Below are 24,569 nucleotides of genomic sequence, written 5' to 3'. Positions count from 1 at the left end.
ATGTAACATTTTGCCCATGATACATTTTTTTCTGGAAATTGAATGTTTTTTTTCCCAAAAATACTTTTTCTCAAATGTATTTGTTAGCTCTCAAATATATGTACTTAGTGAAAGAAAATACTAATTCTCTCCAAAACATTTGCCTTTTTTAATCTCTGTAAAGTATACCGATTTTTTTCCTGAAAATCTGCATACATTTTCTAATACATCTATAGTCTGAAGACAATATACGACTTCCTAATAAACATTTTAACTTTTGAGAAATGTGACCGCCGGTTAGCTTTCGCTTTTATTTTGACAAGAAATACTCGGATGCTGTATTGAATCGTTTAAAAGAAGGATTAAAACGTCGTTCGACCACGGACACGAAAAACAGAATTGACCAGTCACTTTTAGATTATTTCACAGCATTTTTGTGTCATGTCTGGGCACGTTAAGGATAAAGAAGCGTACCTTAGACTGAATTATCTCTACCAGGTCAGTGAAAAACATTCGGAATAGAAACTTGTTTCCAATTAGCTGGCCGCTTATTACAAGCTACAGTAGTTGGTTTCGCTCTATCGATGTGCCGTCACTTTTTCCTCTTTTTTTGACAGGCTGCTCATTGTGTTTTGAACCAAAACCCGAATAACGTGGAGCTGGCTCGTTTCTACTGCTTTACTCAGCGGACTATAGCAAAACGTCTCGTTCTGCGACAGTAAGTTAGCGATAGCGGCCTCCGAAAACCGTTTTGTTTTGAAGGCGAAGTTATAAATGATAACAACTTCCTGTAGCTTTTTCAAAATATTATCCGACCTTTTTTCCTCTGAGGTGTCTTTTTTTCTTGAAAATATGTTTTCTCAGTTACGGATTTTGAAAATATTGCAATTTTTCTCACAAAATGTACGTATTGTTCTTTTTATGAATTTTACAACTTTTTCTGATCTTTTTTTTTTTTACCAAATCATGTACCGGTATTTGTTCCTGAAATTGCAATATTTTTTTCTCAAAATATTTTTTTCCATCGGAAACACAAAATGTTTTCATTCCATCTTTTCTACTAAAATGTATTTTTTTACATAAAAATATGACTTCACGAAAACCTTACTTTTTTGCCTCAAAAACTTTATAATAAACAATTATTAGGATAATATTCCAACTTAATCTCAAATTGCAATTTTAATTTCTGCAGAGATCCATCCGTGAAAAGAACAATATGCAAGAAGTGTTGCACCCTACTCGTCCCAGGTTTGACAGCAACAACCAGACAACGTAAGCCCCACTTACCCAGTCCCTCCCCACCTCAAGGAATCAAACTAGATGTTGTTGACTGACGATAACTTTTATTATGGTTGCACCTCCGCCAGGGAAAAGGGGCAAGAAGAGGCGCATCACAGTTCTACGCTGTCTCAGCTGTAAGCAGAGCAAGTCCCTACTGAACAACCCGGATTATTGTTTATGGCAGGACCGACCGGAATCTCAGGCTCAACAAAAACAGCCAGGTTATATCTCATTTTTTGTATGTAACGTGGATCCCTGCATTTATGTGAATGAATTACGTTCAGAAAAAAAAAATCCATCCAAGCAAAAGTGGTACGGATTTTCCATCGATAAAACAAAAACATTTATCACTTATATTTTTGTTGCTTCCTTTCCACAGATCAAAATGCACCTGTTCAAAGTCAGCCCAAAAAGAGCAAACCTGCTCGGTCCAATTCTTCCAACCCCAGCACAAGTACAGCCACTGTTGAGCAAACACCTCCATGATGGAGTGTAATACAAGTTTACAAACCCTTTTGTTATACCACAACTGAAAAATCAACGTCATTTTATTTATTGAAATCCGCTCTATGGTAACTTGAACAGGTTATCGTCGCTGTTATTTTTAATACCCCTCATCATCCTTGGGGGAACGTGCATAAAATGTTATCTATTTTTTTATTTTTTTCAAAAATGAATGGCGTTCCCCTCAAAAAGAGAGAGAGTGAGAGAGGGGGTTTTTTTCCTTCCTGAAAATCTTTGCTATTTTCTGTTTGTGTGGTCAGGCCAAAGCAAAGATTCCACACCCTACCCATCATTTTTTTCAAATTAGCTTTATTGAAAACGAGCAACATTTGTTTATTCTCGATTTCATGTAGCATTTGAATGTTGTTAAAAAAGAAAGACAAAAAAACAAAACGGACTGGCGTTCATTTCTTCTTCTTCTCTTTTTCTCCTCCTTTTGGCGCCCGGAAACGCGTCTTGTGAAAATAGAGCAGGTTCTTGGCAAAGATCCTTGGGATGTGGCCCATGTACAAAAGGAGGGCCAACATCATTCCTGGAAATGCACACAGACTCACTTGTGTGGACGTAACGCTGGATAGATGGGCAGACACTCTGCATAATATACACGCACACACACAGACGGTATGTACGTGAATGCAGTTTACCTGTGATGGGGGCCAGCCAGTAGACGAGCGCGTATTCTACAAAGGTGAATCCAGAGCAGTAGAAAGTGAGGCCGTAAGCTAGCGAGGGATTGATGTAAGATGACGTGTAACCTTTGGCTGCAAACGGAAAAAACATTGCATTATTTCATCACAGTTTAGACATCAAATGTAGTTTTCTTTTTTTTTTCAAAAATATCGCTTATGTTCTCAAATATAATGTACATATCATTGGCAGGATTCTGTTTTTAGTTTTAGTTTTTTATTCTTGCAAAGAAAACCTTAAAAAATAAATTCTTCAAAAAATGTTTTTTTTTTAAGTGTGACTTTTTACACCAAAGTCAGATTTTTTTAAATCAAATATGACATTTTTGGTCAAATATAGACAGCTCTTTTTAATCAAAAGTAAGATTTCTTTTCGCTATATTTTCAAAAATATCCAACTTTTCCCCTAAAACCTTTTGAAAGTAAAAAAAAAAACAACACCTTTTCTCCCCACTAAAAATAAGATTTATTTATCACGCAATAATTTCCAAAATTTTCACCTCAAAAAATATTTCTTATATCTTCATATATATATCTTCAAATAACACTATAATTGCAAAATGCAGTCATGAAAAGGCAGAGGCTAAAGCTGTAGTCATAAAAAGCACATTTCTTGTTACCGAATTGAATTTTTTTTTTAACTGTACTTTAGAACTAAAATAATGTGCTATAGATGCAAAAAATCAAAAACATGTACTGTACTTGATTAAAAAAAAAAAAACTACTACGACTACTTGTACCACATTTTGAAAATTGTTACGCTAAAATACAGGACACCTGTCTGCATACCTATGTGTGACAGGAAGGTGAGTAATATGGCTCCCGCGGGCACCCGGACGAGAGCGCTCCTCCGTCTCAGGAAGAGGTGCACCAGGTGAAAGAGGAGCGCGCACACTCCCTCAGTGAAGAAGCCCTGTATGGGTGAGACCAGCAACGACGTGCTGCACTCCCTGGCCATCAGGTTCTTGATCATGTGCATGTCGGTCAGCTCCAGGCTCCAGTAGTACTCCGCCGCCAGCATGGCCAGGTGGGCCCCCAGGAATTGGGAAGCGAGGGCCAGGACGGTGGCCAGCGCAGCGGCGTCCAGCTGAAGGAACTTTATCGCGCTCACGCTTGGATTCCCCGAATGGTCGCCACAGACCGCACCGTGGACCAGTAGTACCGCCAACAAAATGGTCAGCGTCACGTCCGGGCCCAAGCCCCCGGCCCACTCACCCACCTCCACGATGGTCTGAACCTCCAGCCGGCACGCCACTAACATGAACGACGACGACAACTCGGATAGGAAGGCAAGCCGCGGCCACCTTTTCAGAGGCGCCTGCAGCGAGGCCGCCAAAACCACGCATGCCACAAAGTAGCCCAGAGAGGCATTGAGTCCCGACATGTTCACAAAGGGTTCTCTCACTTCTGACAACGTGGCGCCCGCAAAGCCACGCGCTTCTTATCAGACGTGGCAGACCGCTGACACCTGCCAAAATACACACGGGCCTTTGTGCAAGGTCAGGTCAGCAGGCAGGTCACAAAATTAACATCCAATGACACTGCCCAAAAGCAAATTTTAGTCAGAGATGCTGATTTCTAAAATGTTTGAATTTTTTTAGAACGCCAGTCAACTAGTTAGCATGTCGGTCGACCTCACGGTGCAGGGTTCGATACCAGGTCCTGGTCTTCCTGTGTGGAGTTTGCATGGTCTCCCCGTGCCTGGGTTTTCTCCGGGTCCTCCCGTTTCGTCCCGCATTCCAAAAACATGCATGGGAGTTAAATTGAACACTCTAAATTCCCGCCTAGGTGTGACTATGAGTGTGAATGTTTGTCTATGTGTTCTAAATACAGGCTCCAGCACGCCTGGGGCCCTCATGAAAATAACCGGATTAGAAGATGGATGGATGGGTTGACTGACGGGAAAGTCGCCCCTGCCAATATGGCCGCCAGGTAGACGCGTCGGTCAGCTGGTCCGCGGCTTGAAGCCTACATTGTGATTGGATACTGAGATCACGTGTGCGCCCACCCCAGACTGCTTTTTAGTAAGGGCTAAAGTCTTGTCACAATGTAGAAGCGCGTTAAAAACGCGACATACATCCCCTATATCTCAAGGTTATCTTCACCAACCCCACTTTTGACATTTCTGCGATATTAAATGCATAATGTAGGGATACAGTGGTTGATGTAAACGTTTCTGGAGGCGGGTAAAACGAGTGCGGAAGAGTCGTGGTTACGCACTTGCGTACTTGCTTGCGTGCACGCGTGCCAAGCAGGCAGCGACTCAATGGCAGGGCGGCCGAGGCCGACCGTCCACAGTGCGGAATGACAACTCCTCGGGGATGGCGGACAAACCTCCGACGGTCCTCTTGAAGCTATTAGCCGCCGGCTTTTACGCGCTCAGTTCGTTCGTCATCGTCATGGTGAACAAGAGCGTGCTCACCAACTACCGGTAAGTCGGCGCGAGAGAACCCAAGCTAAGTTATTAGCCAGGTTAGCTCAAGGCAACTTTGGATGTTGCCGTTTAAATGGCCACCTACCACTCTCACAAGGTGTAACTTGGGAGTACATTTAACACACTTTTAGCTGATTTTATCTGCACTCACGGACCTCCATGTTCCCAGGTTCCCTTCGTCGATATGCGTTGGGATTGGGCAAGTGAGTTTCGCAACAATTTCCTCTAAACACATGTGTCATTGACTTGTAGCTGAGATGCAGCTGTTTTTCCTCGAACGTGTGCGTGCGTGTGTGCAGATGTTGGCGACGGTGGTTGTCCTGCGGGTGGCCAAGGCAGCGAGGGTGATCAGCTTCCCAGACTTGGATAAGAAAGTACCTCTCAAGGTGAAACCAAAACCACCTGTCCATTGTGTTCTTAAGCCTTCTTTTGCATCTGTAGTTAAATTACACCTCCACTTTTTTTTCCTTCTTTAGACATTTCCCCTACCTCTCCTATATGTGGGCAATCAGATTAGTGGTCTGTATGGAACCAAAAGGCTCAAGTAAGATATCCGTGGTTGGATGGAAGTGAATTCGAATCCATGCTTTTATTTGACTATACTACTCTTGTTTGCACCAGCTTGCCGATGTTTACTGTGCTCAGGAGATTCTCCATCTTGTTCACGATGTTGGCTGAGGGATTCCTGCTCAAGTAAGCACTTTGTATTTGAGCTCAATTTTGGGCTGGAGATTGGGTTTCACGTCGTGGCATCTATTCCTAATTTTGACAGGAAGAAATTCTCCAGGTCAGTCCAGCTGACGGTCTTTGCAATGATACTTGGGGCCTTCATCGCTGCGAGGTAAATGAATTCATTATTTTCAACTGCATTAGTCACACAGCAATGTTTTGAAATGAACATTTGCAAACAGCTATGAGAGTTATCTTATCTATTATTGGCGAAATAAAAAACACGAGAGACTTGCTACCGAGTCTGATAACCAGCTAACTTGCGCGGCTAACCGTAAATTCGTTTCCTCTCCAGTAAGTCTACCACTAGTGGTGTTCATAAGAATCACAGAACGTTCATCTGTATGAATTACAAAGTGAATGCGCCCTTGTTATGAAAACGTGTTCTCGTACGTCTGTCCTTCCAAGACGTCAACACAATTGTGTTTCGCAGCGCCGACATGTCCTTTGACCTGCAAGGCTACGTCTGCATCCTCCTCAATGATGTGCTTACGGCGGCCAACGGTGCTTTCGTCAAGCAGAAATTGGAGGCCAAGGTATGTGGCGGTGACTGCCTGTGAATAGCAGTCATTGTTTGGGGGGGGGGGGTGCAGAGGGGGAGGCGCGGTGTGGTTATCGCCTTTTGGGAAGGAGATGAGGCGACCTGTCCTTCATCTGTCCTCAAATAACTCTGCATTCTTTGACTGGCTATGTTGTTTTCTTAATAAAAAAAAAAAAGAACACGCTAACTTGGGTGTTTTGGCATTAAAAAAAATGCAAACTCGCCATATTTACAGATACTTGCTATTCATTGGACAGTGGCTACATTTGTGACAATCAGTTTACAGTCTTGACATGCAAGGTTTCAAATTCGATAACGTATGGTCGTACGCTTATTCGGCGTGGTTTTTGTTTTTCATTTGACCGTTTGGCTTTCCCGACTTGGGAGTTTTTCATACAAATATTTTCTCCACTTTTGACTTTATGACTGCATTAGCATAGTTTAGTTGTAGACTACGGCTCTCTCAGACTTGCGTAAAAATGGAACAAAAATATGACTGATAAAAGCCATTAAAAAAAGAAATGGAACAAAAACAGACACGACTATCGCAAAAGTTAGGAAAAAAACAAAACAACTGACACTGACAAAATCAGGCAGTACTGTAACCAAAAGCGATCCCAAACAATGCAGGACTCTAGTTAAAGTAAGCCATTTTAAAGTAAAAAGTTTCAAGTCGGAGTTTCAAATCCAAGCGCAACTCGATGGGTGCGTCAACACAATTAGGAAACGGCGACGGCGGGTGCCAGTCTGAGCTCAAGCATTTTTGGTCTCCCGTTTTTTTTGCACTAAAACCCAATGTTACATTTCCTCTCTTGTTTATGTGTTCCACAGGAGCTGGGCAAATACGGCTTGGTGTATTACAACGCATTATTTATGATCTTACCCACTCTACTGCTGGCTCACATGACTGGGGACATCCAGAAGGTAAGCCAGAGTGAAAACGCCGGGCGGCGGACTTCCTTCGAGAGAGTTTCGTGCTCGTACGTGCGCCTGTGAGAGCGCTTTCTTGTTCACGGGCAAGCTGGCTGCCTCTGCTGCTTTTCCCATATGAGGCCCCGTTAAGTGAGAAAGACAAAGCTGCCCATTATGTACCTTTTTTTTTTTTTTCATGAAGTCACTGCGCGTTGCTAGTCCCTGCAGTCTATCGTTTTAAAAGTTCGGATGTTTGTGTGTGAACAGGCCATGGACTACGACGGCTGGTCTGACGTGTTCTTCCTCATACAGTTCTTCCTGTCCTGCGTTATGGGGTAAGAAGAGGGTGGCTATGTGACGTGCGTGCCCACGAGGTGTTAAACAACTTTTTTTTGTTGTTGTTGTTGTTTTTTTTTGGGGGGGGGCGCTAAGGTGATCATAGTTACTTTGAGTTCGAGTTATGGACGATGTCCTTGATATTTTCTCAGTTGTTAACGAGCTGCCCACGCAACTGTTCGCCCTCACCAAACAATTGGCCCAACCCCGCCCCGTCTTGTCTTGCTCATCCAATCACATAATGCCAACAAAACAATAAAAATGTACTTTGGATGGCAAGATAAGGTATTTACAATGAGTCACCAGTGTAATAATTTTTCATTTGATAAACCTGACAAACTATTTGCAAGCTCTTTGGGAGTACTAATAGTAGTATTTCGTCGTGCGTGCGTTCATACGCACACGTATGGCATCGCTTGTTGCTCTAAATTGAAATGATCTCTATCTTTTGTCTTTTTGACGACACTCTCTGTTGTAGGTTTAATATGACCAACTCTTTGCCATCTTTTGTGTGTGCGCAGGTTTGTCCTCATGTACTCCATCGTGTTTTGTACACACTACAACTCTGCACTTACTACCACCATATTGGGCTGCATTAAGGTGAGCGGCAGTACAAGCGATACCTCTCTTGTCAAATCATTCAGAATCGATACCATCTCCGGGGGGGGATAATAAAATTAATATCATACGGTGGTTAGATATTTAAGGGGGCGCCTAAATCTAAATCGCAAAATTCATTTGTGGCAGCCCACCACAGATAAACGGACACTACACCGTGCAACGTGACGAAAGCTCACTGACGGACTAACAAACTGATGAATGGCCATCTGACGATTGAATTCAGTTTGCATATCTGCTGTGCACGCTTTGACCACCAGGGGTCAGTATAATACATAGACGTCCTACATGTAATTTGGTGATGAAACTCGTAAGGTCAAACTAAGCTGCCGAATTTTATTTTATTCTTATTCTTTTAATTTTTTTTGGGTCGAGTATACAGATCAGACACCTGAAAACTGTTGTCTTTAGTGTTCAAATATGTTGTTAAAAGTCAGCAACACTGTGACACAGATGCTAATTTTGTCAGTCAGTCAGTGGTGTTTTACATTTACAAGCTCGCATACATTCGTTTAATGTCGTAGTTGTTTTGACCATTAAAAAAACACACACACACACACATTAAAACACGTTGTATAGTTACCATTAATTCCAAGGGGAAATTGAGCTTTTGAAATCCAAACAAGGTGAGCTTTGTTTTCGAGGTTGCACTGCCATGGCAAAATTGAACTCTTCCCACTCCTTTTTCAGAATGTCCTGGTGACGTACATTGGAATGGTGTTCATTGGCGACTACATCTTCTCCTGGACCAACTTCATAGGTTTGAACATAAGGTAACGAACACCGTGTTTGTTCTAAAGCAGGGGATGATTTTTTTTAAACATCTTTAAAAAAAAAAAACATTTTCAAAGCCAAGTTCCCAAAATTGTCCGCCATTTTAGAGCATTTGAACTGATCTTTCGAGACCCGCAGAAGACTGCGTTCTGTCACAATATAAGCATGTTTGTATCAAACATGTCAAGCAGAAAAGCGACTTTGTCATATTTCAAACGGAACAAAAACAAACCTGAGAGAGGGCTTTTGGTGGTGAAATTATTTATTTAGGTGTACGACTAAATAGGCTCCAGCACGCCCGCAACCCCGCGAGGATCAGCGCGTTCGAAAATGGATGGACAGATGGGACTAAAAAACGCACGGCTAGAGTTGAATGTCAGTCCTGCGGGGGTTTTCCCCTCATGATGCAGACTTTTTTCTACTTAGTGACGTCACACCATTCATAGCATATTTACAAAGTAATCGTGTTTAATTCTGTGTAATTCCACTATCGAACACAGGATGGCGGCATAACAATTTAGTTTGAGATTGTCAAAATTGTAAAGAAAAAAAACGTATTTCAGAATGGCTTCGTTTTTTTGTTGAAAATTATTGATCATCATCTGCTGTAATCCTGCTTTTTTTGGGGGGGGGCAGTCTCAAGGTACATTTTACACTTTATAAAATGGTGTTATCAATTTCTCCTAATATTGTGTGTTTGACTTGGTTGTATTATTTTAAGTGTATCGAAAGGAATATATATATATATATATATCTCAAGAGAAGTAAATGCTGTCAAAACTTACCGAGCGGCATTTCTGTATTGCGGCTTTCATATGTTGTGACATGCGCATGACTTTTGTGCCGGCAGCATCGCAGCCAGCCTGGTATATTCGTACATCACGCTGCGCGAGGAGCAGTCTAGCAATTTCAGCGAAAGCACCAAAATGGACATCAAGGGCAAGGTGGTTGTATGACGCTGGATTCGGTTTCCTCTTGCTCATGCGCGTGTCCTTCTTTGAAACGCTTTATGTCTTGAGGAGGAACTGATGGTTCAGAATCATCATTGGCAAAGAGGGTTACGATTATTCTTAGTTTTTTTTTAAAGAGACAGTAGTCTTCCTATTTTTTTAAGTATTGAGAAGGGAAAAATATTTATGGAACTTTTATAGACATTTTATTGGAGAAACGCACACAAGAGTGCCTGCTGTTTCTCGCCCTCCCCGTCAAGTGTTGTCATGAGCCGCCAGCATTTTATTCATGTCAGAAATTATGCTCCATAATCATCATATCCATTCGCACTCTTCAGCTAACCAAATCAAAGAATCCACATTTGTATCCAAATTATGACAGCTGACATCTGCTTTGTTTACCTGCACCCATGGTGGCCGAGAATAGTTTTTAATTCATGTTTTTATTATTGGATCGATAATTCCAAAAATTAATCAGATAAGAAATAATTTTGCTTTAGAGTTTAGTGCAAAATACCCCCCCCCCCGCCCACCATTACTGCGCAGAGTTGTGGGCTATTTCTTGATGACAGTTGCAAATGGCCATTATTTTCGTAAGAGATGGACACACCCCCCCCCCCTCTCTCTCTCATAAATGGATTGATCCACTTCCTGGTTTGGTCTGTAACAATGCCAGGAAATAGGCAAATTGTTTTCCAAAATAAAAGCAAGGTGGTCTGCCAATGTCTTATTAAAATCTGATTATTTACTCTTCGGAGGCTGAAATTCCAAAGGATATGGGCAATTTTATGAATTCGATCAATTATCAATTGTGAGACGTCTGTCTCTGAGCAGTTTACAATGTCACATTTAACATGGATGCCTTGTCATGTTTTCTCTGCACTCGTTTAGTCTGTTACCATGTTTTTTTTGCACATGCACTGTTACAACATCGGGACAAAGTGGAAAAAGAAATGTTTACTTTTAGCCTGATCAGTTCATGCTACAAAATGTGGACGTGCGTGTGGTGAGCTGTTGTCGTCTTATCAGCCCGCCTCACCACCTCGAATAAAAATTGAGGGTTTTATTATTTGTTGGCTTTTTTTTTTTGAAGGTCCTCTATGAATGAATTTCAAGTGTGGCTTTGGTACTGTACTTTTTTTCTTTTTTACAAAAATGCTTTCCAATGTAACATTTGTTCCTGTCATTGAATTAAAAGATGAGCCTTTTTGGTCTTTTTCCAATTTGCTGTGGATTCTTGATTCTCGGATTCGCTTGAGTCAAGCTGACGTTTGTGGACACGTTTTAAAAGAATCATGAGACAAGTTTGACAGTTTGCCTTTTGGTTTATTTGTTTATTTTAATAAACTGCCTAAATAAAAGTTCAAAGTCAGTCTCAACTGTACACTGTCACCACAAAATTAAAAATCCCTCAGTAGTTACAAAGTCACATCAAGTGAAGAAACGTTTTCCTGAGCACTGCGAGCCAAATAGTGAAGCGGAACGCGATTAAATCCACAAGATTGTACAAACTTGTAATTCACACTAAAAAAGCACTAACACCTCACATCTACAAATACAATTGAGTGGAGAAAAAAAAATAATAATCTTAATTGCATTGTTTTTGCCTTCCATCTGTCGTATTTTTCCAAATATCCTTCACCTAACATTTACACAAGCTCTGCTGTGGTTTTCCCATCATGCATTGCACATTCCAACAAACTGGCTTATCTTCAGAGTTCAAACCAAATCTCACATATCGGTATCAAGAAAACCTTTTAACTCATTCAGTACCAGCCAATTCTAGACCAAGTCTGAAAAGACGTCTAAAAACGTCTTTGGGAGTGAATGAGTTAAGAAACGTGTCGATAACCTCTGAAACTGAAAGTGTCACATTTTGGGGGCGGGGTTAAATTAGCTTTAAGAGGGTGAACCTATCATCATGTACGATCTCACGTGTTTTCGTCTTTTGTATCGTTTATGATGCGGCCAAAAGAAGTGTGATGATTCCCCACAAGAAGCACAAATTGACTTTGTGATGTAGTGTTAGGGGCACGCACGTCTCTGATGATATCACGCAAGATATCTTGGGATTTTACTGCCCTTCTATTTTCTCGAATGTTGCTTTCACAGAAGAGTAATCGTGATGACAGAACCGTAAATGGGACTCGGTGGTTTGAGCAACGCTTTTATCTGCTCCCTCGCTGCTAAGTGCAATATGGCTAGAGCGGCAATAAATCCGCATCAGAGAACAGAATACAAACGAAAAAAAAAAAAGTCAGCGGTGAAGAGATTTGATGCCCCGGCACACGTGTCATCAAAATTAACGGTGAGTATGCAAATTACTTTTACTTACTTTAAAAAAATAATACTTCAAATTGGAAAATTATCCTCAAGATCAAATAAAGCGTCAGGGAAGGAAAGAAAGAAAAACATGCTCAACTTGTCGGTTGTCAGTTGCGCCCAAACAGGAGAAGCAGGACTGAGCAGCATTCGTTCATGGCGACGACACTGTGAAGCTTATCTTGTTCAAAAGGGAAAATCGCTTCTCATAAAGCTTAAGACTGACTGACACATTCCAGTTTTGAAAGTACGATAAAACCTCCATCTTCGACTTCTAAGTAGTTGTAAAGTCATTTTCATGGACAAAATAATGTAACGTTAACTACGGCTGTTTTTCTTCAACTGAAACTGGGCCCTGAGTCAAGGTAAGACGAGGGATAAACCGGTCTAAATAACAGTCAATGTTGGCATGAAAGCTTAACGCTATTGCTGAAAATAAAAATAAAATGTCAGCAAAAGCTTACGAGATCAGCTCGTACAGAAAATGGCGGCAGGTGTGAGCTCAAGCTCCTTGAACATAAATTTGAATGTGATTGGTTAATTTTGAACACAGTGCCACTTCCTTTTAACGGGTGTGCACACTTATGCAACCAAATCTCCATTGGGTTTTTTTTCTTTAACATTTCAGAGAGATTACAGTTTGGGTTTTTTTGTCACTGCCTCGACTGGTTGGCTTGCGAGATCGAAAGTGTTTTGACTGAGCAACCGAGGAGGGGCGGAAGAACAATAGGCACAACAACAGCCATGATACGCTTCTGCAAAGACCGCCAATTTCCCAGGGAACATTTTGGTTCAGGTCCCAATTGTAGCACTCGGGGAGTGTTTCGCCGTTTGTCTACGAAGACTCGAGCTGGCGCGTGAACACGTAAAGGCACGGTGATAAAAGGACGTATTAAATAGACAACTTGGGGCTGCTTCTTACAGCGTGCTGAGGTTTTCAGCCATGTAGCTGAGGCTGTAGAAGTTGCAGGCCACGCAGCACACGTTGCAGAGGGACGAAAGCAGCCGGTAGAGGCGCAGGCGCCCGCTCAGGTGGCGGTACTTGGCGTCGGTCTGGCACAGCTTGGCGTAGGCCTCGCGGTTGGACGACAGGCCGATGTCCTGGCCCAGGCCGCACGCCTGCTCCACCAGGTGCATGTCGGCCATGATCTCCGACGTCATCTGGCCGAACCACTGGGCGTTGATCGCCGCCACCGTCACCGACACGAAGAAGATGAAGATCTGTCGTGGTTTAGGGGGAGAAGACAGACGCTTATAAAAAATAAAATTGTGTCCTTGCTCCTGTGGACATTGATGCACCCTAAGTGGCTGCGATACGTTGACGTGGCGTAAATGATGCCATTTTTGAGGATTTTGACTTTTTCAAGACCCATTTGTGCTGATCTCATCAAAAGCGGGGCATCAATAAAGTTGTTTCCAAGTTAGGAATTTACAGTGGAGCGGCGTCAAACGCTGCCCCTCCCACACCCGTGTAGAAAAGAACGTCATTGACAAATATGCTTGTCAATGGGAGCGGGTGGGGGGGGGGGTGATTTCAAATTTGTCTCAAGATCAAGAAAGCTTTACGAAAATGCCCAAAAAAAAAAGATTAACATGCCAAATGGCGTGGTGTATGTGTGTGTGCCTGTTCCTGCGTCGTGAAAGCAACCTTGTTGCTTGCAACAGCAAGCGTGTGACGTCAGAATTACAAATATTGCATATTGAAAGACAACAGAGAACTTTGTTTTAGAAACAATTCAACGGGGAAAGATGCGGTAGTCCAGTGGTTAGCACGTCGACTTCACAGTGCAGAGGTACCGGGTTCGATTCCAGCTCCGGCCTCCCTGTGTGGAGTTTGCATGTTCTCCCCGAGCCTGCGTGGGTTTTCTCCGGGTACTCCGGTTTCCTCCCACATTCCGAAAAACATGCATGGCAGGCTGATTGGACTCTCTAAAATTGTCCCTAGGTGTGAATGTGAGCGTGGATGGTTGTTTGTCTCTGTGTGCCCTGCGATTGGCTGGCAACCGATTCAGGGTGTCCCCCGCCTACTGCCCGAAGACAGCTGGGATAGGCTCCAGCACCCCCCGCGACCCTAGTGAGGATTAAGCGGTTCGGAAAATGGATGGATGGATGGAAGATGCCAGCGCACCCAAGTTGTCCCATCAATCAAGGTGGTGTCTGAGTTATACTGTGTATACTGTGCGGGGGGGGGCTGTGCGGAGAACCCACTTGGAAGGCCTCTCGCTCGTCGAGCAGGTCGCTGGGATGGTACACTGCGAAGATTGTGAGGTTGAAGAAGGCGCAAGCCGAGCCCAGGTGAAGGTAGAAGGGGACCAGGCGGCTCTGAATGAAGCCGTACGTGTGCCTGTTCAGGTGGTTGTCCATCACAAAACCTGTTCGGGATACAACGTGTCCTCAGCAAGTTATGCATTGTCAGTGACCGGAATCGTCACATCCCCGTGTCGCGTTTTTTTTTTTAATGTCTTGAAAAATAATGTTTTGGCAATGCAACGTTTTTTCTTTTATAATGTCGGCGATGCGACGTTTCTCTGACAGCTACAATTTGGTTCATGATTTTTTTTGTTGGGATGCAAGTCCAAATACGTGCAGTCTGTATGCGCTTTCAAGCCAGCCGTTTTTATCGGTCTTGAGAGGTCTGCCATTTTGCCACTTGCTGCCGACTGAAAATGACATTCCATTCCCGTCACGGCCAATCACGGCTCTGCTTACGAATGCCACATGACCGAACCGTTTTCCACCTGTTTTCTGAAGCCATGACTGGCCGTTACCTCAGCAACTGCGATGTCATTTCCAGTCGACAGCAAATGGAAAAATCAACGATGAGAACGATAAAAACAGGTGGAATTCATCTTCCACAAAAGCTAATATTTAGGGACATGACGGCATCTAATACAGGCTGCATAAGAGCTTTCGAGGTCCGGATTTCGGCACTCCTGTTATTTAGAAACCCTGCTGTGTGTCGCGTGGGTGTGGCACTGACTTGAAATGAAGGTGACCCATATCTGCATTCCCCAGTAGGTGGAGAGCAGCAGCAGCTGGGCCAGCTTGACGCTGAACGGGGGTTCCTGGTCGGTGGCCATGCTGCCAACGCTCGCTCCTGTACCTCACTCGCCTCCGGGGTTGGGTGTCTCCAAATCCAAAAGGCAGAAGTTTCCGGAAATGCCACCCAGTCAAGTCTTGTGCCGCAGTACTGTTAGGAAGACGTGACACATGTTAGTGTCAAGCATGTGACACACCCAAAGTACAAGCGGTCGTACTTGTCTTTTAAGGTTGGCCAAATGAGAGCAAACTTCCGCGCTGTTGTCAAGGAAACTTGAGTTTGCCCACGGCCACCGCTTAGCATAGCGCGGCTAACTGCTGCTAACGAGAGCGACTATCGCTGAGTTTAAAACCTTAAACTCACACTATCGTGTCGAAAGACACTTTTATATGGAAGCCGACAGCTTCGTATGCAAACAAAGCAAGCGGCGCTTCGTAAATGTCCCGCTTGCGGAATGAGTTAGCAAAAGTTTGACAGACGCGAGTTCACAAGTAGGGCAGAAGGTTACATTTCAGCACACACACACAAGAACAGCAAACGACAGAACGCTTTTTAAAAATCCCTTTACCACGTAGCTCTTGCGAATATCCTAAATAGTTGAGAATATCACACATACACATACCTGTGTGACGGTTGCTGAAGTTGAGAGAACACCTAAAAGGAGGAACGGTAAAACTGGAAGCGTCGGAGGGAAAAGTTCAGCCACAACAAACTGGTTCCACCAAGCTTGGAGCCAACGCACGCAACACTTAAAATGTCACGACGAATTTGCGACTTGCCATTGCAACTGCTTCAATATTTGAGAGACAGGCAATAAATTAATCTGTTACAATAAATACCAACTTTATTATATACACTTAAATGCTTTTGAAAACAAAGGCAAATGAGACGTAAATTAAAATAAAAAGAGTTTAAGTAATTTAACCGATGTTTTTGCGAAACACTTGTCTTGCAGTCACGAAGACAACTTCAGAAAAAAAATTATACCAAACGAATGTGGTGCAAACTACACGAACAAGTTACTCAATCATAACGTTCATGTTTCATGAAACAATTGATATGTAAACATTACGTTACATATATAAATTATATACGTTACAGTATATAAATAAATACACACATGCATAAAACCAAAGCCTCCAAATTACAGCCTTTGCCATTTTAAAATTGATTTCCACTACACTGCGATGTCGACAATCTCACTCACTCACACGCACACATTCACTTTTCAGCCTTTCGAACAAGTCAAATTTTTACCGAGATGTACCTGAACGCATGAACGAATGTAAATACATTCGTGGCACCCTGACTGACAAGCTACAAATTTAAATCGTTCTTTGACAACACTTCCAGTTCAAAATAATCACGTCATCTTTCCCCATTGGGAAACGAAAACAATAGCACTTGTACAGTTTAAAAACACCACATAAGTGAAGGGAATGTAAATAATGGCCGTGGGCCTCCATCTAATGCGGGTCAGGGAAAGAGAAACTCCCCACAATCGCCCACAAAACTTCGGTTGTTCAATACACTTGGAATAAATTGAAATGCCAAAAATACCTCACCCCCAAACATTTTTTTGTTTTTAATAAAAACCTCATTAAAAATGACTGACAGAAATAAACTGAACACGCAATTTCTATATGTATGAACAAGGCAAAACTCACAAGAACGTCCGTGAGGAAGAACACAATTTCACATTATATGGAGAGAAAAATATGTACAGTATTCATACAAAAAAAGAACCCTCTCAGAGCTAAAAAATTTTTAAAAAATCATTAAAACCTTGTCTCGTAGGTGACCTAAACCAAATCCAGGAAACACAAGCAAAAAGTGTATGATGTCATCATTTGCTTATTTTTTTTTTTTTTTAAGAGAATCCTGTTGGAAAATTAAAAAACAGCTTTTGTGGTCCTTGTCTTTGGTCTGCCGCAGAGGGTGAAGAGTTGGATGTGGACATGAGTCCTCACGAGGTACAACAATTTGAGGCAATGACATGGATCCACCTCCTGGAAAAGTTCGTCCGAGACATCCACAGGTATGTCTCAAGATGATTTCGACTGGATTCCATTGCATACCTCAAGCGTCCGCCTCGGTGGTGTCCTACAACTGAGTGTAGGTGGGGCAGGAGGATGCGGGCCAAGGCGAGGAGGACAAGGGGACATAGCTCATCAGTGAGGCTCCCAATGTAAACGGGACAGAAGTGGGTTCCACCTGGGGCGTCACATGCCAGTTGCAGCTTGATGCGGACGGCGCATGGACCAGCGCAGGGAGCTTAGGTGCAGGTGCTGCAAACGCAAAAGATTGTTTAGATTTCAATTCACTTTACAGGTTAGAGGGAAATATGCAACAAAAAACAAATACAAAATGACAAGTGGAATATTAGTAGCGTTGATCAATTCGAATAGTTACACAACTAACTAGAATAAATTGTAAAACAAGTTGTAATATGAAGCGAATCAACGTAATATTTTTGAGTCAACGTAATATTTTTGAGAGTTTTCTTTCAGATTAACGTAATACCAGGGTAATAAATCTGTATATTTACAAGAGTTTAAAAGTTATATTCTAATAAGACAAGAATAAGGTTTCATATTATAAAGATTAAACAATTTTGTTTCTTAAAAAGACTTTTGTTTCTTATATATTATAAGAAACGAGTATTTTTTGAACCTTTTTTTGAAAAGATACCAAATGAGTCACCTAAAGTCAATATATTCGAATCTTCAATCTTCAAAGTCTTCAGTGTTACTCTCTTTGATGTCAAATTTGACTTTCATCTTCAAAACACACAACACAATTGAACTGAACACAACTTAACATTGACATCGCTTACAACACAGGTGTCAAAGTCAAGGCCCGGGGGCCAGATCTGGCCTGCGACATCATTTTATGTGGCCCGCGAAAGAAAATCATCTGTCAACTTCCATGATCCTTTCTTAAATTGTCTTCCGAAATAACAGTGACATTGTGCAATAATTTTGTTACCCTGTTTATACTCGAGCAATAATTGAACAAATACTTGACTGATTTCAACACTAGTGAGCCATCATTCTTAACGGCCCTGTGAGGGAAGATGTAACACCAAAGTGGTCCCCAACAAAAATGACTTGACACCCCTGGCTTACAACATGTGCGGCTTCATTAACGTTGAATTTATTTAGTTTAATTCGTTTCGTTTATTTTAGCACGACAACACTTTTCAGAATGCAAATTCAAATCTAATGTTTCTATTCAAAATTATTTGGGAGTGTTTCTTTTGTGATGGGAGTTTTTTGGGGTGACTTTGATTTTTTTTAAATTTTTAGCGGTGGGGGAAAAAATCATGCCATATTTTAGTCTATGAAATTTACTTTTTGAATGGAACCACTGAAATGAAATGCTAATGTACAGAAATGCACCTGCATGAGCAAAACATAGCAAGGCAGAATTTTGGAGCTCGAGGTGCAACCTAATGAAGTGGCTGGCCTGCAGGTAGAATGAAAACTATTGGAGAAGGCGTACTTACTGCTCCGATTGTTGAAACCGGTGGCTGCGCTTCCCCACACTCTTTTTTTCTTTTTGCCCTGCACCAGAAGAAACCATTGTGCATTACGCACAAAAACGGCATTGGACAAATTTGTTGACTTCTGTGAAAATGAGGGGAAAAAAAAAGAGGGCTCACGTAATTGTCGCTGCAGGACCAGCCCGGGTATGTGCTGCCGTGGATTATATTGAGCCGCTCGGATTCCTCGTAATATTTCTGCTGCTCTTCCAGGCTCAGCGACTTCCACTGTGGATGCGATCACTGTGTCAGCACACGCATTTGTGTCAAACGATAACATGGCGCAAACACAAAAATCACCATTTGCCCCATGATCTTGTTGACCGCAGCGCTGTTTTCATGAAGGAACTGGGCCTTGACCACAGGCCGCTGCTCCTTCATGAAGAGCATGAAGGCATTTAGGGGCTTCTTTATGTAGGGCCTGGTGGAATCCTGAGCTCCTGTTTTCCTCTTTATCCTGTCGGGGGAAACAAAGTTCGTGGCTTTTGGAGGAGGAGGAGGAGGTGGTGGTGGTGGTGGTGGAGGAGGGAGAAAAAAGGAGTCCTGTGCCAACACTACATGCTGGGCATCACTACACACACACACACACACACACACACACACACACACACACACACACACACGAGACAACAATAAGTGTGTGAAGATGCAAATATCATGTTGGTGTGTGTGTGACTTACAGAACTTCAACAGGCATTTGGTTCACCGCCGCCGGTGTAACATTGACCTGCAAAAATAAAAAATAGAAATGTTTAATAACTTGCTCGTTATTAACATTTAGTGGTAACAGTAACATGCAACTGCGCGTCCTTGTATACATGTTTTTAAAACACCAACTATTTGGACGACTATTTCAAGCCTCATGTTTGCACACATGCTCCTAAAAGTTTTGTTTGTGTATTGTTCATAATTTAATGTTCATTCCCATCTGGCTGTTACTCGTCATTGAAAACAAATAAACACCATTCGACCTGATTTAAAAAAGGATAGTCCTTATCCCCCAGAGAGGAAATGTAGATGTTACTGCAGCGCACAACAAAAGTATTTGTAAATACGGAAATAAAGACCAAAAAATACACTTTATTCAGACAGAAAATAACATTAGACCCCCCACCTTAGATTTTAAAAAAAACGGGCAGTAATGTGAATTTTATGACGACTTTAGTCAATTTATATTCTTGCCTCAAAACGTTTGCGTCGTTTTTTTCCCAATAAAAGTTATGATTGAATCTTCCCTCTACCTGTTGTTGATTTAGGTCAGCGTTGATGACTTCTAAAAGCAGGTCCCACTCGACGCTTGCCATCTTATCGGGTCGCGAAGTTTTTATTCAACTTGTTCACCGTGATGAGCGGCATTTTGCATCCCCCTCTTTATTACGTCACGGGCCGCTTCACCCGCGCTTTGACCGTTGGTGAAAGAGCCGCGGCAGCTAAAGCTAACGAGCTTAGCTAGCGGGCTAACAAAACAAGTCAATCGGCGTCGAATATGCGCTGAAATAACGTCAATAGTGTTCAGTACACTTCAAAGAGAAAGATTCGTAACATCCGACACATCGATGCGGCGAGGCTTCTCTAAACTGGCGGGCCTGACGTAATCAAATATGAGTTCAGGATCTTGCTGAACAATAAAATATCCTTATGTTACACGAATTTTAGTACAAAAGAGGACCTATATATATATTTTTTTTTTACCATATTCTAATTTAAGGATTCGAAACAGCCCCCCCCCCATATTCCAATGTATTGATTATTTGACATGTACCTGGGGCGACATTCAAAACGGGACGCTTAGAGTCCCATGTATATTTTAAATTGTATCTAAAGTCGCTGAAACGTTTTTTATTTTTAAGAACATGTTTTAACGTCCCCGGGTTGCGGTCCACTTCAAATACAGTATAACCATCTTGGCACTCAAAATGGCGGCCAGCTCGAGTATCCCGGCGAGAAGACTCACCACATCGTGATGGCCACGGAACGTACAGTAATTCTTTCTCTTTTCTTTTTTTTTTTGTTTTAGTGTGTTTAACACACAGAAAAGAACGCATTTTTTGCTCGCGGCCCGCGGACGACTTCCGGCCATCTCGTGCTCATTAGCATTGTCACCGCTCTTCGATTAACTCAAGTGCGTAGTCAAGTGCGTAGTACGTGCGCCAATGTGACGCACAAAGGAGACCCCAATCCTCGTGATTGGCTAATATCGGGAGGCCGCAATATTTTGGGATGTTTTTTAGAGGCCTCGAGAAGACTCACCGCATCGTGATGGCCACGGAACGTACAGTAATTCTCTTTTCTTTTTTTTGTTTTAGTGTGTTTAACACAGAAAACGCATTTTTTGCTCAAATTGGAAGCGGCCCGCGGACGACTTCCGGCCGTTAGTTAGCCATCTCGTGCTCATTAGCATTGTCGCCACCGCTCTTTGATTAACTGTCAAGTGCGTAGTCAAGTGCGTAGTACGTGCGCCAATGTGACGCACAAAGGAGACCCCAATCCTCGTCGTGATTGGCTAATATCGGGAGGCCGCAATATTTTGGGATGTTTTTTAGAGGCCTCAATAATAGGAACGCCGTTAGTAGCGACGAGACATCGAATGAGGATGACCAGCGCAAAGGTGCAGAGAGTTTTGGATTTTACCAACGCGGATTTAGGCGTTATGACCAATCAACAGGTAAGAAAAATATTGTGATGCATGCGTACATTAGGCTTAAATTAAAGTATCCATTTTGTTTTGTGGCGGAAAAAACGCTACTTTATCGTTAAAAGTAAATACCTACAGTTTATCGATTTTTAAGATTACATCATATCAACAGGTAAGAAAAATATTGTGATGCATGCGTACATTAGCCTTAAATTGAAGTATCCATTTTGTTTTGTGGCGGAAAAAAACGCTACTTTATCGTTAAAAGTAAATACCTACAGTTTATCGATTTTTAAGATTACATCATAAATATCCCAAACGCACGCGCAGGATTTTTGGGGGGGGAAACGTGCATGAAAACACGAGGCTTGATATAAAACAGTGTTATAAATGTGCAATTATAGCTCCACGTTACTACTCAAGGGGGACACGGTAAGGACTAAACATCCGCCTGTTGGTGCAGGTCATGCGAGACCATAGGTTTAGGGTGTCCTCTTGATTTTTTTTATATTTACACTCTGAACTGGTTGCCAGCCAATAACAGCACACAGACAAACCATTCACGCTCACAATTACACCGTGGGACAATTTAGAACGCCCGCGATCCTTGTGACGAGAAGATTAGAAAATGGATGGATGTTCCTACTCATAAAAGTATACAATAACCTTTTTTGTTTGTTTGCAGGTCATGCGTGCACCGGTGGTGCTTGGGCGTCTTCCCGTTGCATTTACGTATGTAACACAAAATATGTTTGCATCTTCACACATGCTTCCTGTTGCTATAACGCGTGTGTCTTTGTGTGTAGGGTTGGACAGATTTCGTATATATTGCCCTTTGACTCATATGTCCCTTCTGGACCTCCACCAACACCACAAAAATCAGCGTAAGTCCTCTGCAAAATGTATTTCCACTAATGGCCACACACAGGCGACATGCATTTTGCTAATACTGTACGTTTGTTTTCCCAACAGGAGAAAGGGGACTACAGGAGACCACAACTCCAAGCCATATATTAAAAAACCTCCAAATGCATTTATGCTATTTTTAAAGAAACAAAGGCCCCTTATCCAGGCCAACATTGTAAATTCCGGCACACTTCCAAAAGACAGTGCCACAGTCAATAAGATCCTCGGGATGATGGTAAGTGTGACACACACACATACACATACGTCCTCTCAAGTTGTACCCCGTGTGTGTGTGTTGACATTTTCTGATGACGTCCACAGTGGAAGTCGCTGGCACGAGACGAGAAGGAGGAATACTTTAAGGAATCTGAGCGCCTGAATGACATTCATGCTAAAATGTACCCTGACTGGTCCTGCCGTAATAACTATGTGAGTCCCGCAGTCAATGAATTATGATACAGTGGAACAATAAAACTCAATAATTTACATCCTGTTGGGGTTTTTTCGCATGCTTTTGACACTTGTTTTTGTGTGTGTTTTGTGCAGGGCAAAAAGAAAAAGAGAGTGTGGCACCAAGCAGCCAAAAGTTTCAACTATCCGACCGGTAAGTACTTCTTATAGATCATATAGAAAATATGGTCAAGGCAAAAAAATTGCAATATATGCGCGCCCACAATTAAGCAGATGAAATTGACGTTACCTCAGGCTCGCGTTGCGGACGTCACGGCTTAACCTGCTTTCTGTGTTTGGTCACGTGACATTCTGAGCCCGAAGGCACTTTGATGTCAATTTCGGTTGACGGTTTTGAGGGTGGGATGAAATCGCAGCCCCCTGACATGGATGAAAACTGGTAGATTCATCTCCTAAATTCTTGTCCTGCAAATGCAAACGTAATCAGAATACTGTGCATAAAAGCAGTTGGCGCACACAGAACATATTGCAATGAAAATATTTTCCTTGAGTTCCCTTAACAGTTAAAGAGCAAATATTGTATGTTAAAATACTGCACCATTTTAAAAATGCTAATTATCGCCCAGAGCTGATAAAAATCAAGTATTAACCACCATTACAGTAACACTGTCTTCAAATAATTTCCAATAATTAGGCTGGAATTTGTATGTCTCATTTGCACACATAAAAAAAAAAAAAAGTCTCCTCAAATTCTTAACTAGAACAGTTCTACCTCTGACCACCCATGTCAATCAAAACTGAACATTCTTAGTGTCGGTAGAATTTTGCATTGAGTGTATTCATGTTTAAATTAGTCCTTGAGTCTCATGAGTGACACGTGTTTTTGTGGTTTGCGTTTGCAGCGTCTCCACCAGAGGTCCACGCGCCGTGTAAATGCAAATGCACGTGCAAGAAGCGTGGGGACCTCAAGGCAGACCTGGTCTCCACTCCATTCAATGAGGCGATTCCAACATCCCTGCCCTCCTTGCCCTTGACCAGCATTTCAGAGACTAAGCCTGAGGAGGACCTGATCCTCACACTTGTAAATAACTTGCAAAATGTCGAAGCGTCGCAATGGGACGAGGCGTCCAACTCCTTCTCGTCCACCTGCACCATCACACCACGTGGAGGCGAGGAGGACCTTACCTCCGCCCTATTCGAGGAGTTGGAAGCCTTGGAGGCGGCCGAAGTCTCCGTTTCATCCTTGTCCACAGGCACCGACAGCTCGCATGAGGACGACTTGACCTCCGCCCTATTCAAGGAGTTGGAAGCCTTGGAGGCGGCAGAGGCGGCCAATGCGTCCTCAACCTCCTTTTGGTCCTGGTCCTCTTGTTCCACCTACAGCATGGAGTAGGCGTGGCCAAAACAGAGAACGTGCCGGGTGTCCTCAACCCGGTTTGCACTTGGGACTATGTACAGTAATTTCTTGATTGATATCATAACTCCTTGACTGTCGATTGACTCTAATTTGTATCTGAGTGTGACGTGCATTCAGGCGTCAAGGTAACGTTACATCTGCCAACACTATGAATTGCTTTGTTTAGTTTATTTTATTAAATGCCAATTTTTACGATGAATTGCTTGTTTTCTATGAATATTTTAGTGAGAATTTTTACATATGTAATTTTAATAGATTTTTATATAGAGTGTTGTGACAATATTTGTCTTTAACGGTGATGGGAAAGTCTGGTGTCAAAGTAACCTTTTTACAACTTACGCACTGTGTGTTATTTCTCTTTTTATACATTGGTTCTCTTTTTACATGTTTACAATTGTACATTACGATGAATGGTTTGTGAATATTTTTTTAAATGTATTTTATGAATTTTATTCTGCGGAAAATTACCTGACATTTGACCAAGCACAAATTTAGACGGTACAGAATTAATATTATTATTATTATTGATTAAAAACTGTGTGTGACCAAA

The 24,569-nt window shown here is 42.3% G+C and overlaps 6 protein-coding genes across 12 annotated transcripts; 3 read left to right on the top strand and 3 right to left on the bottom strand.

Annotated features, from left to right (window-relative positions):
• Positions 1–333: 333 nt before the first annotated feature.
• Positions 334–2,106, top strand: rpp21 (ribonuclease P subunit p21). Its single transcript, XM_086116225.1, has 5 exons — positions 334–477; positions 597–697; positions 1,172–1,251; positions 1,347–1,481; positions 1,640–2,106. Exons 1-5 carry the CDS (start codon positions 421–423, stop codon positions 1,744–1,746), a joined length of 480 nt encoding a protein of 159 aa, XP_085972351.1. The 5' UTR covers positions 334–420; the 3' UTR covers positions 1,747–2,106.
• Positions 2,054–3,834, bottom strand: aqp12 (aquaporin 12). 2 transcript variants are annotated; one of them, XM_086116217.1, is made up of 3 exons: positions 3,240–3,834; positions 2,409–2,525; positions 2,054–2,296 (listed from the first exon to the last, which is right to left on the bottom strand). In XM_086116217.1, the coding sequence occupies exons 1-3, from the start codon at positions 3,832–3,834 to the stop codon at positions 2,169–2,171; spliced, it is 840 nt and encodes a 279-aa protein (XP_085972343.1). In that variant the 3' UTR covers positions 2,054–2,168. The 2 variants fall into 2 exon arrangements, with proteins under 2 accessions (XP_085972343.1, XP_085972342.1); XM_086116216.1 differs by having other exon boundaries at positions 2,054–2,525.
• Positions 3,835–4,602: 768 nt separating this feature from the next.
• Positions 4,603–10,967, top strand: slc35d1a (solute carrier family 35 member D1a). Its single transcript, XM_086116218.1, has 12 exons — positions 4,603–4,881; positions 5,054–5,087; positions 5,184–5,270; positions 5,361–5,428; positions 5,506–5,577; positions 5,657–5,725; positions 6,047–6,149; positions 6,986–7,078; positions 7,334–7,401; positions 7,924–8,002; positions 8,711–8,793; positions 9,645–10,967. Exons 1-12 carry the CDS (start codon positions 4,772–4,774, stop codon positions 9,748–9,750), a joined length of 972 nt encoding a protein of 323 aa, XP_085972344.1. The 5' UTR covers positions 4,603–4,771; the 3' UTR covers positions 9,751–10,967.
• An 82-nt stretch (positions 10,968–11,049) lies between these two features.
• Positions 11,050–15,193, bottom strand: LOC147202806 (transmembrane protein 205). Its single transcript, XM_086116224.1, has 3 exons — positions 15,047–15,193; positions 14,275–14,438; positions 11,050–13,287 (listed from the first exon to the last, which is right to left on the bottom strand). The coding sequence occupies exons 1-3, from the start codon at positions 15,144–15,146 to the stop codon at positions 12,985–12,987; spliced, it is 567 nt and encodes a 188-aa protein (XP_085972350.1). The 5' UTR covers positions 15,147–15,193; the 3' UTR covers positions 11,050–12,984.
• Positions 15,194–17,043: 1,850 nt separating this feature from the next.
• LOC147202804 (uncharacterized) lies at positions 17,044–24,569 on the top strand. Of its 3 annotated transcripts, XM_086116213.1 has the most exons (8): positions 17,044–17,144; positions 20,545–21,315; positions 21,971–22,017; positions 22,092–22,169; positions 22,258–22,426; positions 22,513–22,620; positions 22,738–22,795; positions 23,505–24,569. In XM_086116213.1, exons 2-8 carry the CDS (start codon positions 21,238–21,240, stop codon positions 23,993–23,995), a joined length of 1,029 nt encoding a protein of 342 aa, XP_085972339.1. In that variant the 5' UTR covers positions 17,044–17,144; positions 20,545–21,237; the 3' UTR covers positions 23,996–24,569. The 3 variants fall into 3 exon arrangements, with proteins under 3 accessions (XP_085972339.1, XP_085972340.1, XP_085972341.1); XM_086116214.1 differs by lacking the exon at positions 20,545–21,315 and having other exon boundaries at positions 17,050–17,144; XM_086116215.1 differs by lacking the exons at positions 17,044–17,144; positions 20,545–21,315 and adding an exon at positions 17,258–17,391.
• On the bottom strand, positions 17,210–23,059 carry LOC147202805 (transcription factor 7-like 1-D). 4 transcript variants are annotated; one of them, XM_086116221.1, is made up of 6 exons: positions 22,892–23,059; positions 19,331–19,377; positions 18,951–19,221; positions 18,771–18,878; positions 18,615–18,672; positions 17,210–17,394 (listed from the first exon to the last, which is right to left on the bottom strand). In XM_086116221.1, exons 2-6 carry the CDS (start codon positions 19,345–19,347, stop codon positions 17,210–17,212), a joined length of 639 nt encoding a protein of 212 aa, XP_085972347.1. In that variant the 5' UTR covers positions 19,348–19,377; positions 22,892–23,059. The 4 variants fall into 4 exon arrangements, with proteins under 4 accessions (XP_085972347.1, XP_085972348.1, XP_085972345.1 ...); XM_086116222.1 differs by having other exon boundaries at positions 18,951–19,107; positions 22,892–23,056; XM_086116219.1 differs by lacking the exon at positions 22,892–23,059 and having other exon boundaries at positions 19,331–20,394.

This window comes from Hippocampus guttulatus, chromosome 7, assembly GCF_054856545.1.
Source record: "Hippocampus guttulatus isolate MCC_2025c chromosome 7, RoL_Hgut_1.0, whole genome shotgun sequence".
Classification (NCBI taxonomy): Eukaryota; Metazoa; Chordata; class Actinopteri; order Syngnathiformes; family Syngnathidae; genus Hippocampus; species Hippocampus guttulatus.
Note: the sequence above shows the minus strand (reverse complement) of the source record. Positions and strands in the feature narration are given on the sequence as shown.

Bases quoted from the DNA above. Each gene is read 5' to 3' on its own strand.
- rpp21 (XM_086116225.1), top strand. From the start codon at position 421: ATGTCTGGGCACGTTAAGGATAAAGAAGCGTACCTTAGACTGAATTAT. The intron at 1,252-1,346 runs GTAAGCCCCACT...CACCTCCGCCAG, and splicing joins GACAGCAACAACCAGACAAC to GGAAAAGGGGCAAGAAGAGG. The intron at 1,482-1,639 runs GTTATATCTCAT...TCCTTTCCACAG, and splicing joins GGCTCAACAAAAACAGCCAG to ATCAAAATGCACCTGTTCAA.
- slc35d1a (XM_086116218.1), top strand. From the start codon at position 4,772: ATGGCGGACAAACCTCCGACGGTCCTCTTGAAGCTATTAGCCGCCGGC. The intron at 4,882-5,053 runs GTAAGTCGGCGC...CCATGTTCCCAG, and splicing joins AGCGTGCTCACCAACTACCG to GTTCCCTTCGTCGATATGCG. The intron at 7,079-7,333 runs GTAAGCCAGAGT...GTGTGTGAACAG, and splicing joins TGACTGGGGACATCCAGAAG to GCCATGGACTACGACGGCTG.
- LOC147202804 (XM_086116213.1), top strand. From the start codon at position 21,238: ATGAGGATGACCAGCGCAAAGGTGCAGAGAGTTTTGGATTTTACCAAC. The intron at 22,018-22,091 runs GTATGTAACACA...CTTTGTGTGTAG, and splicing joins CGTCTTCCCGTTGCATTTAC to GGTTGGACAGATTTCGTATA. The intron at 22,427-22,512 runs GTAAGTGTGACA...TGACGTCCACAG, and splicing joins ATAAGATCCTCGGGATGATG to TGGAAGTCGCTGGCACGAGA.
- LOC147202806 (XM_086116224.1), bottom strand. From the start codon at position 15,146: ATGGCCACCGACCAGGAACCCCCGTTCAGCGTCAAGCTGGCCCAGCTG. The intron at 14,439-15,046 runs GTCAGTGCCACA...TATCCCGAACAG, and splicing joins ATGGGTCACCTTCATTTCAA to GTTTTGTGATGGACAACCAC. The intron at 13,288-14,274 runs GTGGGTTCTCCG...AAACCACGACAG, and splicing joins ACGAGCGAGAGGCCTTCCAA to ATCTTCATCTTCTTCGTGTC.
- LOC147202805 (XM_086116219.1), bottom strand. From the start codon at position 19,470: ATGTATACAAGGACGCGCAGTTGCATGTTACTGTTACCACTAAATGTT. The intron at 18,673-18,770 runs GTGAGCCCTCTT...CTTCTGGTGCAG, and splicing joins GGTCCTGCAGCGACAATTAC to GGCAAAAAGAAAAAAAGAGT. The intron at 17,395-18,614 runs GTAAGTACGCCT...TTGCGTTTGCAG, and splicing joins CGGTTTCAACAATCGGAGCA to CACCTGCACCTAAGCTCCCT.
- aqp12 (XM_086116216.1), bottom strand. From the start codon at position 3,834: ATGTCGGGACTCAATGCCTCTCTGGGCTACTTTGTGGCATGCGTGGTT. The intron at 2,526-3,239 runs GTATGCAGACAG...TTCCGTTTGCAG, and splicing joins CACCTTCCTGTCACACATAG to CCAAAGGTTACACGTCATCT.